The sequence below is a fragment of the Prionailurus viverrinus genome, chromosome E3 (genome assembly GCF_022837055.1).
Source record: "Prionailurus viverrinus isolate Anna chromosome E3, UM_Priviv_1.0, whole genome shotgun sequence".
Taxonomy (NCBI): Eukaryota; Metazoa; Chordata; class Mammalia; order Carnivora; family Felidae; genus Prionailurus; species Prionailurus viverrinus.
Genome location: NC_062576.1, coordinates 32,544,545 through 32,562,474, shown reverse-complemented (window position 1 = coordinate 32,562,474; position 17,930 = coordinate 32,544,545). Strand labels below are relative to the sequence as shown.

The 17,930-nt window shown below is 51.7% G+C and overlaps 1 protein-coding gene across 1 annotated transcript in view; it reads right to left on the bottom strand.

Moving 5' to 3' along the window:
* Positions 1–17,930, bottom strand: part of LOC125154044 (uncharacterized) — a 137,628-nt gene that overhangs the window by 44,870 nt on the left and 74,828 nt on the right. Inside the window, exons 39-42 of the mRNA XM_047837710.1 lie at positions 9,983–10,291; positions 8,969–9,198; positions 8,732–8,893; positions 7,682–7,759 (exon numbers count right to left, since the gene is read on the bottom strand). Of these exons, the coding sequence (XP_047693666.1) occupies positions 7,682–7,759; positions 8,732–8,893; positions 8,969–9,198; positions 9,983–10,291 (779 nt within the window). The remainder of the gene's footprint in view (positions 1–7,681; positions 7,760–8,731; positions 8,894–8,968; positions 9,199–9,982; positions 10,292–17,930) is intronic.

Sequence of the window (17,930 nt, the reverse complement as noted above, 5' to 3'; positions counted from 1 at the left end):
GACCGGCGAGGGAGCTGCTCACATGGGCGAGCACACACAACGTGCCCGGGGTTAAGGACAGCACAGACTTTTAAGTTAAGGAGCGGTTAGTGGCTCTCCCCGGGAGCTCTGGGAAGGCCAGCTGGTTCGCACTGCAACCCAACAGCTGATTTTACCTGCACACAGCCCACGGTCCGCCAATTCCACCCCGTGCGTGGTCACCAAAACACAAGCACGAGTGTGCGTGAAGCAGCACTACCCGTAAGAGGCTAAAATTGGACACTCGCGTCCGTAAGGACGGAAAGCAGGGTCTTGAAAGGACACTTGCACATCCACATTCACAGTAGCAGATGCACATTAGCCAAAGGGTGGGACCAAACCGAGGGTCAGCTGACGGATGAAGGACAGACAAAATGTGGTCTATCCACACCATGGGGTAATTACTTAGCCTTAGAAAGGAAGGAAATTCTTTTTTTTCTTTTTTAAGCTTATTTATTTATTTTGAGAGAGAGAGAAAGCAAGCAGGGGAGGGAGGGAGGGAGGGAGGGAGAGAGAGAGAGAGAGAGAGAGAGAGAGAATTCCACGCAGGCTCCGCATTGAGAGTGCAGAGCCTGACGCGGGGCTCAATCTCAAGAAGTGTAAGATCACAACCTGAGCCGAGATCAGGAGTCGGACGCTTATCGGACTGAGCCACCCAGGCACCCAACAGAGGAAGGGCATTCTGTCACCTGCAATACCATGGATCAACCCTGAGAGCACGATGCTCAGTGAAAAGAGCCGGTCACAAAGAGACGTACTGTATGATTCCACCTAGACGAGGTAGGTGGGGTCCTCAGAGACAGAAAGTATGTTGCCAGGGGCTGGCAGGGGAGTTCGTGTGTAATAGAGACAGGTTGGCAACAGTGTGAACGTTTTGAAAATCACTGAAAATGACGTGAAGAGGAACATGCGTGTGCTTCCGCGGATGTGACATTCAAGAACTCATGTTTGTGGGGACTCTTGGTGGCGGGTAAGAGGAATGGGGCCCAAGGCGGCTTCTGGGCTCTACTCACATTCTGTGCTTCGAGGTAGGTGGTGGTTGGTTTGTGAAAATTTCACCGAGCTGAGAATTTTCATCTCTGTGCTTTCCTACAGTCCTTATGTTGTACTTCAAGAAAACTTGTGAAAAACTTATTTATTAATTGAGAGAGAGGAAGTGAGAGAGTGTGCGAGCAGGGGAGGGGCAGAGAGAGAGAGACAGAGAGAGAGAGAGAGAGAGAGACAGAGAGAATCCCAAGCAGGCTCTGTACTATCAGCACAGAGCCCGATGCGGGGCTTGAACTCATGAACTGTGAGATCACGACCTGAACCAAAATGAAGAGTCAAGCCACTTCACCGACTGAGCCACCCGGGTGCCCCAAAACTCTTTTTTAAAGCAAACAAGCAAGAGAAAAGTGGGGGGCCACGAGGCCAGGGGAACTGAAGGCTTTCCTCCAATTATGGGTCCTGATGCTCTCATCCCCTGGGGCCTCTTTGGAGCTAGGAGGGTGGCCGCTGCTTCTCCTCGGGCCCCAGGACCCCTTCCCAGGCCGCCCCAGGCACCCGCTATCCCCGTGCCCTCACCTCGGCAGTCTTGAAGATGAGCAGCCCCCGCAAAGTGCTGTTGTCCACCGCGACCAGCGCCTGGGCGTCCGCAGCCACAGAACTCACTTCGACGTAGCCGGAGCTATTGACTCGGCCCAGGACCCCCAGGGCCTGGAGGGGTTTAAAGAGACACAGAAGCAGGGCTCTTCACCAACACACGGCTCAAAGCAGGCATCGGGAGTCCTAATGCCTCTCCCACGAACCGGCTGCAAAATGGGGTGGGAACGCCTTCCTAGGAGAGGGTTTGTGACTTTGATCAAGTTCTCAAAGGTCCTATGTCTGCAGACACGTCTCAAAGGTCCCAGGTCTGTAGCTCTCAGCCATTTGATGAACTTCTCTCTCAGGCCTCCCTCCTCCCCAAACCACCAGGGATCCTATTTTTTTGCAGCCAACGGAACCAAGTCTTACAAGTCAACCTGCCCAAGAGTCTGGCAACCACAGGAGCTGGAGAACTGACTTTTCAGCAGCTCTCCCCTGCTTCCCCTTGCCATCCTCCCACGTGGACCCAAACATCTGCCCCTGACAGAGGAACCTTCCAGAAAACTGGCTGTTAGAGGGAACACAGGGTGTTTCTTGACTCCTCACCTTAGCGCATGGCAGAAAAAGACACCACCATTCCCCGGGCCTGCACTGTGCCCTGGGCAGGGCTGGGCAGCCAATGTCTGCTGTTTTATCTGATCCTGAGAGCAGGGGTCTTTAACCCCATTTTGATAAAACTGAGGCTCAGAGAGGAGCCATGATTTGCTCAAGGCCACCCAGAGACGAGGGAACAGAGCCACGATTCAGTCTGGTGCTTCCTGACGTCAAAGGTGGCCTCCCCAGCATGGGCCTTGTCATGCCCCGGCCAGACAGGCATTGGGCCCTGTCAACCCCTCCCTCCTCTCGGGAAGGTCTTCCTCCCGGGCCCCTGGGACCCCTTCTCCCTTGGGTTTCTCCTCCCCCCTGGCTTGTTTGCGGCACCCGTGGCTGCTTCTTATGCTATGGCTCCGTCTACACCCTCCCCATGGCTACCTGAGTCGGTTTCGTGGCCTTCAGTGGGACCACCGAGAGCCACGGACCTCCAGTCCAGACCACAGCCAACCTCCTGACACCAAGAGCTGTGCCCAACATCTTCACTTGGGTGTCCAATGGCTCCATCAAATTCAATACGTCCAAGATGTGACTGTTAGGGACTCCTCCCACTGTGCTCCCCATCATAGGAAACAGTAGCCCCAGAGCTCTTGTCACACAGGACACAAGCACAGGAGGCACCCTGCTCCCCGACCCCCTCTCTCACACACCCAGACCCCCACCCAGTCCTCTCACAGCCTCTACAAAGGATCCTGAATCTGAGCATACTTTTTATAAAACAGGAGTCAGCACACTATGTGGCCCATGGGCCATGTCTAGCCCACAACTTGCTACTGTAAATAAAGCTTTATTGGAATATAGTCGCGCCCGCTTGTATATATATGTTCTATGGTGTTTTGTGTGACAACCACAAGGCTGCATGGTTGCTACAGAGGCTGCACAGCCAGCAAAGCTGAAGATATTTACTGTCTGGACTTTCAGAGAAATGGCTTGCTGACCCTGGTCCTAGCAAATGCCCTTTCCTCTCTGGTTCTGCCTCAGGGCCTTTGCACTGGCCATGCCTAGAACACTCATTCCCCAGATATCCACATGGCTCCTCCCTCTTCTCCTTTAAGTCTGTGCTCAAAAGTCATCTGGTCTTTGGGGCCGACCTTGACCAAACTGCAGTATGTGTCCTGTCGTCCTCCACTCCCCCGTTGCCACTTTCTGCCTCTCTGTAGCCCTTATCACTAAGTAATATACTCTGTAATTCGCTCGTTTAGGCTGGGGACTGCCTGTCTCCCCAGGTAGGCATTTACCTCTTCTGGGTGCATGGCCACATTTCCAGGGCACAGAGTGGGCTCGACAAGTATTTGATGAGTCCCTCCCTCTGGGATTCATTTCCTCTCCCTTGTTTCGCTCGCGGGGGGGCGGGGAGGGGGGAGGCAGCCCCTGCCCCACCCCACGTGACTCTGAGGTCCACTCCTCCCACGCCGCAGCGCCACCTACCTGCAGGGCCTTGCAGGAGCTCTGGGCCAGCACCTGCCACTGCAGCCTGGGGCCCAGGTGCAGCTCCCCACTGCCCTCCAGCTCACAGGCCCCCGCCCGCAGCCGCAGATCCAGCCGGCGCCCGGACTCCCACCCAAGCTGGGTGGTCAGCAGGGCCTCTGGGGGGACAGCCCGCAGCGCAGGCAGCGTGTGACTCAGCTTCACTCGGAGCGTGGCCTCGGACCGGTGCAAGGCGGCCGCCAAGGTCAGGGAGGCAGTGCGGCCAGCTGACGCGAGGGACCCTGATACATTGGCTTCCCCATCTGCAGCGCGCAAAGAGCCACTGAGCTGTGCCCGGGCTGGGAGGCCCAGGCCCTGCCAGACCAGAGGGGGTGAGAGGGAGGTCCCATGTAAGGGGGGAATCTGACCAACCCGTGCTTCCTGCGTCCCCCATTCCAGCAACAGCAAAATCACAACAGACAAGTATCCATTGGAGAAACTTAGCACAGCACTAGCCTGGTGCTACGTGCTTCCCAAGGACAGCCTCTTTTCATCTATTCCCAACCCTGAGTTGGGTAGTCACTATCCCCAAATGACAGACGGGGAAAATGAGGCTCGGAGGCAGAGCACACGCCCGGGATCATACAGCTGGTACGTAACAGCACTGGGGTTTGCACGGGGTCTGTCTTTAGGCCGGTCTAATGGGACAGTCACTAGCCGCATGGGGCTGCTTCCATTCAAATTAATATGAAGTAAAAGGAGAAATTTGGTTTCTCGGTCATACTGGTGAGCACAGTTGAAGTGCTCAGTGCCTGCAGCGAGTGGCTACAGTTCTGGAAACGAAGGACAGAACTCTTTCATCATCCCAGAGTTCAAGGGCTGGGCCTGCTGGTTCCCATGATGCTTCAACCTCTCCGTCGTGGGCAACTCGATTAATAGAGACAGAGCACAGACAGACAGGGATGCTGAGAGGACTGGACCCCGTCCCTACACCCAGGAAGCTCCATCGGGAGGTGAGAGACAAGGAGACAGGCAGAGGGGCCTGCCTCCCGCAGGCAAGGACGCCAGTCCTGACTCAGCATCTCCCTTTCCTGAGAGTCGGGCTCCCCTCCCCCAAATATCATAGGACCATTCTCACATCATCTCCTGGCCCAGAGAATGCCCAGCCGGTGGCCTCTAACAGGTTATGAAACCAAGATGTGCCTGTCCCCACTGTTAGCTAAGGGGAGCACCCCCCATTTCCTTCCTGTACTCAGAATTTCACTAAAAAAGACAAATTGATCAATTCCAAGTCGGTGGCCCTTCTGTCGCACAGCGCTGAGTGAGTCCCCCCACCCTGTGCCTTGATCTCCCCATCTGCCGGGGGGGAAGGTGAGATTAAAGAGGAACCAAGGGTCAGAGAGAGCATCTGGGAAATAGTGGCTGGGGTCTTGGGAGGCGCCCGGGGCATGAAGCCAGCCAGGCTCACGCCTCACGCCGGCAGGGGGTCCAGAGGTCCCTCCAGTCACCTCGTGGGCCCACCATACGTACCTCCAGCAACGGGCAGCCCGGCTCGGCGGCCAGTGTCCACGTGCTCTGGTTCTCCACGTGCTGCTCCAGCGAGCCCTGCAGCCGGCACGGCCCCAGCTGGAGGGCCAGGGAGCTGCGGGCAGAGGGCCGGGGCTGGGCGGCCAGGCTGATAGCGCTGCTGGGTGGCAGACCCAGGCGGCCCAGCAGGGGCAGGGAGTGGGCCAGGCGCCCGACGACCAAGGTCTGGGGCCCGCAGGTGAGGGCCAGCAGCAGGTGGGCGTCTCCAGCGTCACTTTTCAGGCTTGAGGCCAGATTGACCTCACAAGGGCTCCAGCTCAGGCTGCCCTCGGCGTGCAGGGCCTGTGGGAGGCCTGTTGCCTGGAAATATGGGGAAGTGGCTGGACTTAAGGGCAGCTTCAGAAGCCCAGACGGGGGAGCTGACGATGGGCCTGGGTGGGAAAGGGCAGCGTTGACCCTACGGCCTCAAGTCCACCAGCACCTCCCCCTGCCAAGTGACCGATACCCTGTGTACCCCATCAACGGACATGGGCTTGAGTTCCGGCTCCACCAATGGCTCCATCTTTCCGAACTTGGAACCTCGGTTTACCCATCTCTGAATGTAAATGAGTTAATACTTGTGAGTTGCTGGCCAGAGCCAGGCGCCCGGAAAGCCTGGCTATTGGAAATTCAGCATCAGCATCAGTGATCGCTGGCTGGAGGGCAGAGGGCCTCAGTAACGAGTTCCACTGGGGCAGACAACATGCCCCACACGGGGGCACCGACCCAAGATGGGAACGAGAGGGGAGTAACTGGGCTCATTCTTCTCTGGGCCCCAGAGCCTGGGACTAGGGATACAAGCGGCCCTTCCTGGTGGGGGTGAGGATTTAAGGAGCACTCAGCACACAATGCTCAATAAACTTCGTCTGTTATTTCTTAATATTCTTATGATTACTCTCAGACCATTAAGCCTAGGGGTAGGATAAGGAGCTCATGAGAAAAGAATCAACTCCAGCCCCAGAAAGAAAGGCAATCAGTAGGGCCCTTTGTGAAAGGGGAGACAGTTCATTTTGGGCCCCATTTTTTGGCTCAAGCCTTTGTAGTCCATGAAACCCCAAAGGCAGAGGACAATGGCAAAAAGACAGAAATTTCTTAGGCTGAGGGCAGAGCCGGGCATACAGTAAGCAGCTAATAATTTATGGAGGGAGGTGGGAGCCCCGCCAGGGCCCCGCACTGACAGGTGGAGAGGTGGCTTACCTCCAGCAAGGGGCAGCGATTCACCAGTGACAGGGTCCAGTTGGTGTGTGTGGTGTTGACCTCGGGGCTGATGTCCCCACGGGCAGTCAGGGTGCACTGGCCCAGGGCCACCGCCAGCCCGGCCCTGGTGGGTTCGTCTCCCGCCACGGACACTTGGATGTGGTTGTCGGGGGCAACCCCCAGAGCCTCAAGCGGAGGCCATGCGTGCTGGAGGCCGGTGTCCAGATGGATATGGCGGTGGCCGCAGGCTGTGTGGACGTGGGCCCGGGCGAAGGTGTCCCCAGAAGATATCTGAGCCGCCAGACTGGCCGTGTGGGTGTGGACCAGGAGGGAGCCGTTCAAAGACAACACAGCCAGATCCTACCCCCAAGAAAGGCAAGGAGAGACCCAGCAGGTGTCCCTACAATACCCCACCAAGCGGTGGTTCACCCTCTGCCTGGCCTGGGGGATCAAGGGAACCCCCATCCCCTGGGCCACTCCCATCCCCAGCTAACAGGCTCTACTCCTGCAAAGTGCTTCTCTCTAACAGCTGAAAATGGCCACCCGTGGAGTCATCAAGTTCGGCCTCTAAGAGCATTTTAGGGTCCCCCTCCCTGATGTCCCCCTCCCCATGACACAGAGTAGGGAAGGCAGCCCATCTGTCCAGCCTGTTCAGACCCCTTCAGTCCTGACCCCTTATTCCTTAGTTAACCCTCTCGCCATCCAGGCCGCTGTGTGACCTCGGCAAAGTGACCAGCTCCTGTGGGATATGCCAACACGCAGCCAGGCCGTGGTGGCGGGCCTTGGGAGCAGAAACACCTCTGTCCTTCTCCCCCAGACAGTCCTTGGGGCTACACACCCACCCCTCCCCTGCCAGCAGGCATGGAGCTCAGCCAGGCCAGGCTACCAGCTGCCCACTCGGGGCCCACAGGGCAGCACTGACCAGGTCTGCAGGCAGCCCCCTGGTTGCATCCAGTTCACCCTGGGTCCAGGAACCATAGGGCCCTATGGCTCAGGACTCCCTGCCACAATGTGCCTGAGACGGAGAGGACCCACCATCCACCCGTGCCCCAGCCCAGGAGAGCTTGGAGCCACCTAAGCTGGGCTGTGCCCCAGTCCAGCTGTGCATTGTGGGGGACATGGAGGGCTCAGAGGAGGGGACCATGTGGGTCAGCCTGGCAGTGGCCACAGGCCCCTGGGCCATGCTGTGGCCAGTCCTCAGTGCTCACGCTGTGCCAGCCCCCCAGATGCAGACCACCCTCTGCCACCACTACCCGGCAAACGACAGAGACCCAGGTACCTCCAGAGGCTGCTGGGCAAAGTCCCCCCAGCAGAGCCCTGACAGCTGGGCAGGTGAGGCGTCTCCACTACAGATGACCTGCAGAGACCAGTGGGGTCGGGAGGGGAGCACGCCGACGACCGCTGCCCGGAAGATGGCAACGGGAGTCGTCTTTACCCAACCTGGGCCCCAGATGGAGCACAGAGATCCAGCCCAACCCCATCGCCCTTCGTGGAAGCCTCTCTGGGAAAATAACCCCGATTAGAGAGGTTTGTGCAGAAACCCGGCCCTACCCCACAGCATCGTCATTAAACCAAAGGAACCAGAGCTCAGGTCCTCACACGGCCTCCGTGTGCCAGGTTCTACCTGGTTCCTCATCTGATCCTCAAGAAAACCACAAGAGGTGGGAATGGTCAGCAGTCCCACTGTGCAGATTAGGACACTGAGGCACAGAGAGTAAGCAAGTTGCCCCAAGTCACACAAAGGGGAGGTGAGGAAACTGTGTGGCTTTAGCCACTCACCCTGATCCCCGGCCCCACCTCCCGCACACTGTGGATGGTTTAGCCACCCCTGTGCCACCACAGACAAGGCTTCCTGCTTCTCATCCTTGACAATAACACAGAGGTGAGCTACGTTTGCTGCCCCTTCTTCAGTGTTCAAGGTCTTTCCTGGAGGGGCAGGTGCGCGCCCAAAAGACTCGCTGGTAGCCAGGGTGTGGACGGTCTGAACTTTACCAGAGGGGACCAGAGTGCCTCCAAAGTGGCTCCCTCAATTGGGGCACTTCCAATTACGGTGGGGGCGCCGGGGGGCCAACAGGACCACAGGACAGGTGGAGGAGAGGATGGGTGGACAGGAGAGGAAGAGTTCAACACAGGGTGTGGTGGACGGAAGGGAGAATGTGGAGTTGCTGGGAGGGAAGATGGGGGGGCGAGAGGCGGGGCCAAGGTGGCAGGGGTGGGACAGCAGGGCGGGATCCGGGTAGGGGCCCGGCAGGTGGCAGGAGTCCCGCGGGTGACCTAAGAAGTGGGCGAGGCGAGTTGGCTGGGATGCGCCCTCAGGCCGGTCGCTCACCTGGAGCCGCGTGGGCACGGTGCCCAGGAGCTCCGAGAGGCCATGGTGCAGCTCGAGGGCCAGGCCCCCATGGCCAGGCTGTCGCCTCGCCTCCAGGGCCACGTGGAGCTGCTCGCCGTCCACACTCGCCGTCAGCCCAGCCGCCACATGGTGTCCCGCGCTCTGGGCAGAAGCGAAGCCGTGTGTGTCCCTGGGACCCGCTACCCCCGGGGCCCCCGCGCCCAGCCCCCCACCCACCTGGAAGTGTCCGCGGCCGTCCACGGAGAACGGGAGGCCCCAGCGCCTGAGGCCGGGCACCGTGTGGGCCAGGCTGGCGCGGAGCAGGTGACCCGGGGCGCCGGGGGCCAGGCCGTCCAGGCCAAGCGCTGCGTCCAGCTGAGCCTGCGCGCTCCGTGCCATAAAGCTCGTGGAGAGGTTGGAAGCCACGTGGGTGTGTGACAGGAGCATTTCCGCCTCCGAGGGGAGTCCTGGAGGCGGAAGGAGCCACAGAGATGACTGAGCCCAGTCTACACTCCACAGGAGCCCGCAGGGGGTAAGGGAGTGGGCTGCCGTCGGCCCAGCTTCTGTCTGCAGCGTCCCCAGGCCCTGGGGCAACCTCGGGCCTCTCAGGTCCCACTTCCCCCAACATACCAGGTGGAACCATATGAAAGTGTCAACATTCAACACTCTCTGATCCATACAAGTGGTGATTTCACTAAGGACCACCTCCGCCACACTCAGCAAGTGACAGGCCTGGTGTCCCCTTCACACTTCCAACCCTTCAGGGACAGGGACTGGCCCTCAGAAAGCAGGAGGAGAACAGAGGGGGTCTGATCTCGCATTCTCCCCTAGCTGCCACACTCTGAGCCCCTCTAGGCCTTACTCAAGTGTCCCCAAGAAGCTGGAGCTGGGGGTGTCCTATTTCCTAACTGTGGTACAAGAGCACATCCTTGAGGCCCCGCTAGACCAGCTTTCAAGAGGGAGAAGCTGGAGGGGAGGTGGTGGGATGGGGAGTCCTGGGGGAGGGGCCACCGGATTGGGAAGGACGTCAATACTCAGTAGCAACTAATGTCCCTGCACTGTGTGTTCTGGGTGAATAACACACAGCCCAAGGAAGACAGCAGCATTGGGAGAAGCTGGCAGGGGAAGGAAATACAGCTGGAAGGTGCATGTGGGGACTAGAGGCTCCATTCTGTCTCCTACCCCTTGGCTTCAGGACCTGGACGTCTCTGGGGAGGGAGGGAGGCATCTGGCCCTGTCCACCCCTCCTACCTGCTTCACTCAGGGTGCTGATGTTGTGACTCAGGCTGCCTGAGAGCCGGCCATGCCCAGGACCCCAGGCGCAGACCCCACCCAGAGCCAGGCTGGCTGCATCGGCACGGAGGTTGGCCTGGCCCCCCAGGCTCCCCGTCTGGGCCTGCAGCCGCCCTCTCAGCCAGAGCTCTCTTGGCAAGGCGCGGGTGCCGTTCTGGGCGAGGATGCAGGTGACGCTGTGCATGCTGGTGCTGTTCCCTGCGTTCTCATGCTTGTCCCGCAGGAGGAAACCCAGCACAGCTGAGTCAGCAGTGACCCTGATGGTACCTGCAGAGCATGGCAGAGAAGTTGTACAGAGCAGGGGACTGGGCTGCTCTGGGCAGGAGGGAAGAGAATCCGGGGATAGGGCAAGTTCCTAGATCCATGATGTAATTCTAACTCTTGCCACAGGGGGAACATCTGGGAAACGGACCAAATTAAAACAGCTCCCTCCCAGGAGGCTCTGAGGACCAAGCAAGCTACGAGCTAATTCACAAACAAAAGGGCTTTGGCAAAAACAAACAAAAACAAACAGGGACGTCAGTTAGTACCAGGGCTCAATTCCTGTTCTACAGAACCACAGGCCACAGTGAAAGAACAGCCCCATTCTAGAGACAACAAAACTGAGATCCAGCAAGGCTTGAGGGACCCAAACTTGAATTCCAGTGATAGAAAAACTGCTCAGAGATCTCTTCCATCCAGAAAAGACTCCACACCTTTGAGCCAGTCCGTGCCCATATATAACTCACACAAGAGGGGAATCTTGCTGTTATCAGAACCATTTACATCTACTGCCCCCGCCCGGTTTCATGGTCCAAATGCCCATAACACCTCCCCTCCCGTCATTCAAAGTTGGACTCACACGTTATCACCTCCAGGAAGGAGGCCCTTCTTCACCCCTGGGCTGGTTTAAACACCCCTGTTCTGTGCTTCCAGACAGAGAGGTCATGCAAATCTCAATCAGATTACAGAGTACACAACATTTTCCACACAGACAGAACTTTCTGACATAAACTGCCAATTATGCTCATAAATTCCTTATGTTGTAGGGTCCTATGTTACCATATCCTACAGGGTATTAACCAGTTAATCATGGATAACCAGAGTAAAACTTCACTAGATTATGATGAAGATATAAAATGAAATATTGTTGATGAGACAGGAATGGACCCCCACACAGAGTAGATTGATTGTCAACAAAGGTACAAAGCTAATTCAACAGAGAAAGGATGATATGTTTATTTTTTTATTTATTCTTTATAGAGAGAGAAAGAGAGAGAGAGAGAGGGCACACATGAGTGGAGGAGGGATAGAGGGAAAGAGAGAATACCAAGCAGGCTCCACGCCTGGCAAAGAGCCCGATGTGGGGCTCGACCTCACGATCCCAGGATCATGACCTGAGGCAAAATCAAGCATTGGAAGCTCAATCGACTGAGCCACCCAGGCACCCCAGGATGGTCTTTTTAATAAATGTGAAATGACTGAAAATCCACAAGTAAAAAACTACCTCAACCCTTACCTGATCATATACACAAATTAATTCAAAATTAACCACAAACCCGAATTTAAACACTAAAACCATAAAGCTTCTAAGAACAAATAAAAATGATGTGGCCTCAAGATTTAGTAAAGAAAGATGTTGTACACAACCACAGAAGCATTATCCATAAAAGAAAAAAAATAATCAACTGGAATTGATCAAAATTCAAAACTTGTGCTCTTTAAAAGACAAGAATTAATGAATCAAAGAATGAAAAGGCAAGTCACAGACTGGGAAAAGTTATTTTCAAAACACACATCTTACACAGGACTTGTGTAAATAACTCCAAATTCAATTTGGGAATTCAAGAAAACAACTCAATTTCAAAAAAAATTTTTTTAATATTTATTTTTAAGAGACAGACAGAGTTTAGGTGGGGAAGGGGCAGAGAGAGAGAAAGAAGGAGATATAGAATTCAAAGCAGGCTCCAGGCTCTGAGCTGTCAGCACAGTGGGGCTTGAACCCACCAGTTGTGAGATCATGACCTGAGCCAAAGTCAGACACTTAAGTGACTCAGCCATCCAGGCGCCCCAACAACTCAATGTTTTAAATGGACCAAAGGTTTAAATAGACACTTCGCTTACAAAAATTCGTAAGTAGTGTATAAACCTATGAAAAGATATTCAACAAAATCAGTACTTAGGAAAATGCAAATTTATTTATTTATGTATATATGTATGTATGTATGTATGTATGTATGTATGTATTTTTCAATTTGAGGGAAAAAGAGAGAGAACGTGTGCGGGCATAAGCAGGGGAGAGGGGTGGAGAAAGAGAGTAAGAGAGTCCCAAGCAGGCTCCACGCTTAGTGCAGAGCCCAACATGGGGCTCGATCCCACGACCCTGGGATTAAGACCTGAGCTGGGATCAAGAGTCAGATGCTCAACCAACCGAGCTACCCAGATGCCCCCGGAAAATGCCAATTTAAACCACAATGAGATTCCATCACCAATCAACACTGAAAACCCCGAAACCAAAAATGTGCAACACCAACTGCAAAAGCAAGGACACAGAGCAGCTAGGACCGTCACAGCGCTGGCGGGAATGTGAAATGGTACACCCACGCTGGAAGCGGTCCGGCATTTTCCTCCAGAGTTCGACACGTACTTGCCTTACAATCCAGCAAGCCCACTCAAGACAAATTAAACCATACGGTCCCTCAAAAACCTGTAGGCCAATGATTATAGTGGCTTTATTCGTAATTGGAAAATCCAAAAACAAAAATTGGACAATACTGAAACCAATCCAAATGCCCTTCAACTGTGAATAGATAATCTGCTGGATATCAGCACCACGGAATACTACTCAGCAAAGAAAAGGAATAAACTGCTGACATGTGCGACAACTTGGATGAATCTCGACCACATCATGTTGGGCGGAAGACGCCATACTCAAAAGTTCACATACTGTTTCAATTCATGTCACATTTTACAAAAGCGAAGGCTATAAGGGACAGACCGCAGCTCAGGGGTTGCCGGGGTGGGGGTGGGGGGATGGTTAGGGAAGAGGCTGACCACAGTGGACCTTTGAGGGGAGATGTTAACTGTCCTGTACCCAGACTGTGTTGGTAGGTCCATAACTTTGTGAGCTTATCAAAACGTAAAAGGTTTTCCCCTATATGTAAATTACACTCCAAGAAATTATCCGTCAATAGTTGCCTTCAAAAATGAAGTAACACGTGTTACATGTTAAGAGATGGAGAGATCATTGGTGTAACTCAAAGTAAACTCAACACAAGTAGTTCTCTGGGACATGTTTTATTTGATTGTGTTTAAAAAAATTTTTTTAATTTTATCTTTATTTTTGAGACAGAGAGACAGAGACAGAGATAGACTGCGAGCAGGAGAGGGGCACAGAGATAGGGAGACACAGATCCAGAGCAGGCTCCAGGCTCTGAGCTGTCAGCACAGAGCCCGACGCAGGGATCAAACTCATCAACCGCGAGATCATGACCTGAGCCAGAGTCGGACACTTAACCAACTGAGCCACCGAGGTGACCCATGTGTTTAAAAATTGTTTCGGCCTATGTCATTTTATTATGAAATTTGGTTTGGGCACATTTAGCCAATTTGGGATTAGGGGGGTCGGTGCTAATGTTACTACCAGACTAGAGAATGGCACCCACGTCTTAGGGGTCAGGGCAGAATCTTCAGGTTCTGAAACACTGGGCCCTGGACAGATGCCCAGCTAGGGCGCTGTGGTCAAGGATGCTTGGCCAAAGGGTCCCTTTTTGTGTCATTCTGGCTTTGGGAACCTTGTTAATGTTTCACACGATCACAAACCAAACACATAAAATCAATAAGGATAGGGGAAACCTAAAAATGGAATACAAACAGGAGCCAGCAAACCCCACTGTATTTCAAATGATTAACAGAATCACACAGGGGTGGCAGGGGGATTAACCCTAACTAACATGGGAACACTGTGGTTGGATTTAGGCCTGCAATAACTACTTGGATGAACTCCAACCACATTATGTTCAGGCCAAAGACAAAAAAAAAAAAATTCTCATCAAATACTGAATTCTAGTTAATAGGGTTTCCTTTCACAGAGGTACAGGTTAGTGACTCTGAAACTACTTTCTGTGTATTGTAGGGCTGAGCAAATGAGTAATCCACTGTGGATGGTTACAGCCAGGTTTCTTTCTGTTGGAGAAAGGATGAGAAGGGTGAAAAGGGAAAACATGAGAATGAGCCTTTTGATGATAAATTGAAATTGAGGACATTAATGTGAATGAATGGTTTTAAACTTATCTATCTGTAGAAAGATACAGAAACGTGTGTGTGTGTGTGTGTGTGTGTGTGCGTGTGTGTGTGCGTGTGCGCGCGCACACGTCTATTTTCCAGGTCCATCCGTTGAGAAAGTCTAGGACTGATAGTTCAGTAGGAATAAACACACCTAGCACCCAGCTCTTAGTTTCTACATATTATTTTGCATTAAAAGGAACCAAGGATTCTTGGAGAAATGGCTTATTTCACGTGAGGGAAAATGTAAAATGAGACAAACATCTTTTGGTTTATAAAGGAAGGGAGTGCTCCAAGAATATGGAAACACGTCAAAAAGACACACGATGGGGCACATGGGTGGCTCAGTCAGTTAACCGTCTGACTTCGGCTCAGGTCACGATCTCACGGTCCATGAGTTCAAGTCCTGTGTCAGGCTCTGTGCTGACAGCTGAGCCTGGAGCCCGCTTCAGATTCTGTGTTTCTCTCTCTCTCTGCCCCTCCCCCGCTCATGTTCTATCTCTCTCTCTCAAAAATATACATTAAAAAAAAAAAGAAAAAAAGATATATGATGAGGCACCGGGGTAGCACAGCTGGTTAAGAGTCCAATTTTTAAATTTGTTTTAATGTTTATTTATTTTTGAAACACAGAGAGACAGAGAAAGTGCAAGTGGGGGAGGGGTAGAGAGAAAGAAGGAAACAGAATCTGAAGCAGGATCCAGGCTCTGAATTGTCAGTACACAGCCTGACGTGGGGCTCGAACCCATGAACTGGGAGACCATGACCTGAGCTGAAATTGGGTGCTCAACCGACTGAGCCACCCAGGCGCCCCAAGAGTTGACTCTTAATTTCAGCTCAGGTCATGATCTCACAGCCCATAAGATCAAACCGTGTATTGGGCTGTATGCTGACAGTGTGGAGCCTGCTTGAGATTCTGTCTCTCCCTCTCTCTACTCCTCCCCTACTTGTGCCAATGCGCTCTCTCTCTCTCTCTCTCTCTCTCTCTCCCTCTCAAAATAAATAAATAAACATTTAAATAAAAGACAAATGAGTAGTATCATTTCTATTAACGGTGGGGAGCTTAACCGGACCAGCACTCCCAAGGTAACAATTGCAAACTCTGGGCAAAATGAAAGAACAGCAGTTATCTGAAAGTGACAGGAGAGTAGCCACAAACAGACCCTGGGTGGGACTTAACACTGGAGGAAATCACCAGCACTAAACGGGCTGTATGTTTTCACTCCAACACCATGAAGGTGGACAACATTTGAACAGCAATCTGCACTCTAAGTGATTAGGGAATCTGAGAACAGAGGTCCAACCGGCAACAACAAATGGCAAGTAAAGTGGGAAATTCTGGAGGAAGCCACCCAGGGGAAACCCTAAATTCTACCTGCAAACTTCCTATCTTTGCTGATCCCCTGAATTTCACAGGAGCAGACAAGACTCCATGCAGCCCAGCAAAAATAAGAGAACTGAACTGATTTCAGCTGCATCCCACCAGAGGGGAGACAGTTTGGGTTCTGAATCTACCCAACTTAACTGTCAGCTAAAATAAGAAAAAAGCAGGGGTGCCTGGGTGGCTCAGTCAGTTGAGGGTCCAACTTCAGCTCAGGGCATGATCTCGTGGTTCATGACTTCAAGCCCCACATGAGTTCTCAGCTATTGGCACAGAACCTGGAGCCTGCTTCAGACTCATTGTCTCCCTCTCTCTCTGTGCCTACCCCACTCACTCTTTGTCTCTCTCTCAAAAATAAATAAACATTAAAAAAATAAAATAAATAAAATAAAATAAAATAATAGTAACAAAAAAAAACAAAGCCCACAAACAAAAACACTCTTCAGAGAAATAAAAAAGAATTCATGTCTCTATATCATTGAAAATGTCCAGAATACAATCTCAAGTTGCTACACATACAAAGAAGCAGGACAAGGATTTTAGCAGACAAGGATTCCAGAACAGATCTTACAACTATGCTCAAGAATATAAAGAAAATTTTAAAAAGAATATAAGGAAAATATTCTTGTATTAAATGAACTGATAGGAAATCTCAGCTGTAAAATGGAAATTTTCTTTTTTAAATCCTGATGGTGACTCTAGAACAAAAAATGCAAAATATGAGATTAAAAAATGTATTGGAGCCTCTTACAATTTTTGTCATGTGGCGTTTGGAGAAGACAGAAGAAAAAGTCATTGAGCTGGAAGACAGATCAATAGACATCTGAAGAAAAAAAAAAAGGAAAAATGACTAAAAAAAAATCAGGAGAGCTTCAGAGACCTAGAAACAGTATCAAAAGTTCTAAAATATATCAATTGGAAATCCCAAGGAGGAGAGGAAAGAGAAAATGGGACAGGAAAAATCTCTGAAGAAATAATTTTCCAAATGTGAAGATTTCCTAGATGTGTTCAGAGATATGCATACAGGGGTGCTCAGCAGCCCTGGATGGCTCAGTTGGCTGACCATCCAACTCTTGATCTCAGCTAAGGTCATTATCCCAGGGTCATTGAATCGAGCCCTGCGTCAGGTTCCACGCTTGAGTGTGGAGCCTGCTTAAGATTCTCTCTCTCTGCCCCTCTACCCCTCTCACCCTTTCACGAGTGGGAAGGGGCAGAGAAAGAGGGATAGAAAATCTCAAGCAGGCTCCAGAGTGTCGATGAAGAGCCTGATGTGGGGCTCGAACCCACAAACCGCGAGATCATGACCTGAGCTGAAATCAAGAGTCAGAAGCTTGACAGACTGAGCCACCTGGGTGCCCCCAAAGGTGGTTCTTTAAAATAACAGGAAATGATACCAGGAAAAGGTTTTGATCTTTAGGAAGGAAGGAAGAATGCTAAAAATGATGAAGACGTGTGCAAATACAAAAGCCATTTTATTTCTCTTAACGCCTTTCAAGTCAACACGACTGAAGCAAAAATTATAATACTGTGTTGTCGATTTATAGCGTATGTAGATCTAACAGAGAGGGCAACTATGGCAGAAAGGGTGGGGGGGATCAAAGTCTAGGTTCTTAAAATTTACGTGACGTGCTCCAAAACAAATGCTAAGCAGAATGTTAAATAATATAAAGAAACAGAAGTTTAAAGGGCAGTAGATAAATTAAACCTGAGTTCTATTTTTTTTTAATTTTTCCAAAAGAAGGCAAGAAAAGAACAGAGGAACAATAAATATGAGAAAAAAGGAAACAAGTAGCAAAAGAGTAGACATAAATTCAACTATAGCTATAATCACATTAAACATCAACTGACTAACTAGTATAATTAAAAGGCAGAGATTGTCAAACTAGACATAAAAGCAAAATCCAGGGGCACCTGGGTGGCTCAGGTGATTAAGCATCCAACTGATTTCAGCTCAGGTCATGATCTCAGGGTCATGAGACTGAGCCCTATGTCAGGCTCTGCACTGACTGTGGAGCCTGTTTAGATTCTCTCCCTCTGCCCCTCCTGTTTGTGCTCTCTCTCGCTCTCAAAAAAAAAAAAAAAAAAAAAAAAAAAAAAAAAGCAAAATCCAACTATATGTGGCCTACAAGAAATTTACCTCAAATATAAGGAAACAGATATGTTTAAAGTAAAAAGGTGACAAAATACATACGACGTAAATGCTAATAAGAAAGAGTGGCTACCTTAATGGCAGACAAAACAGACTTCCAAAAAGAGAGTCAGATG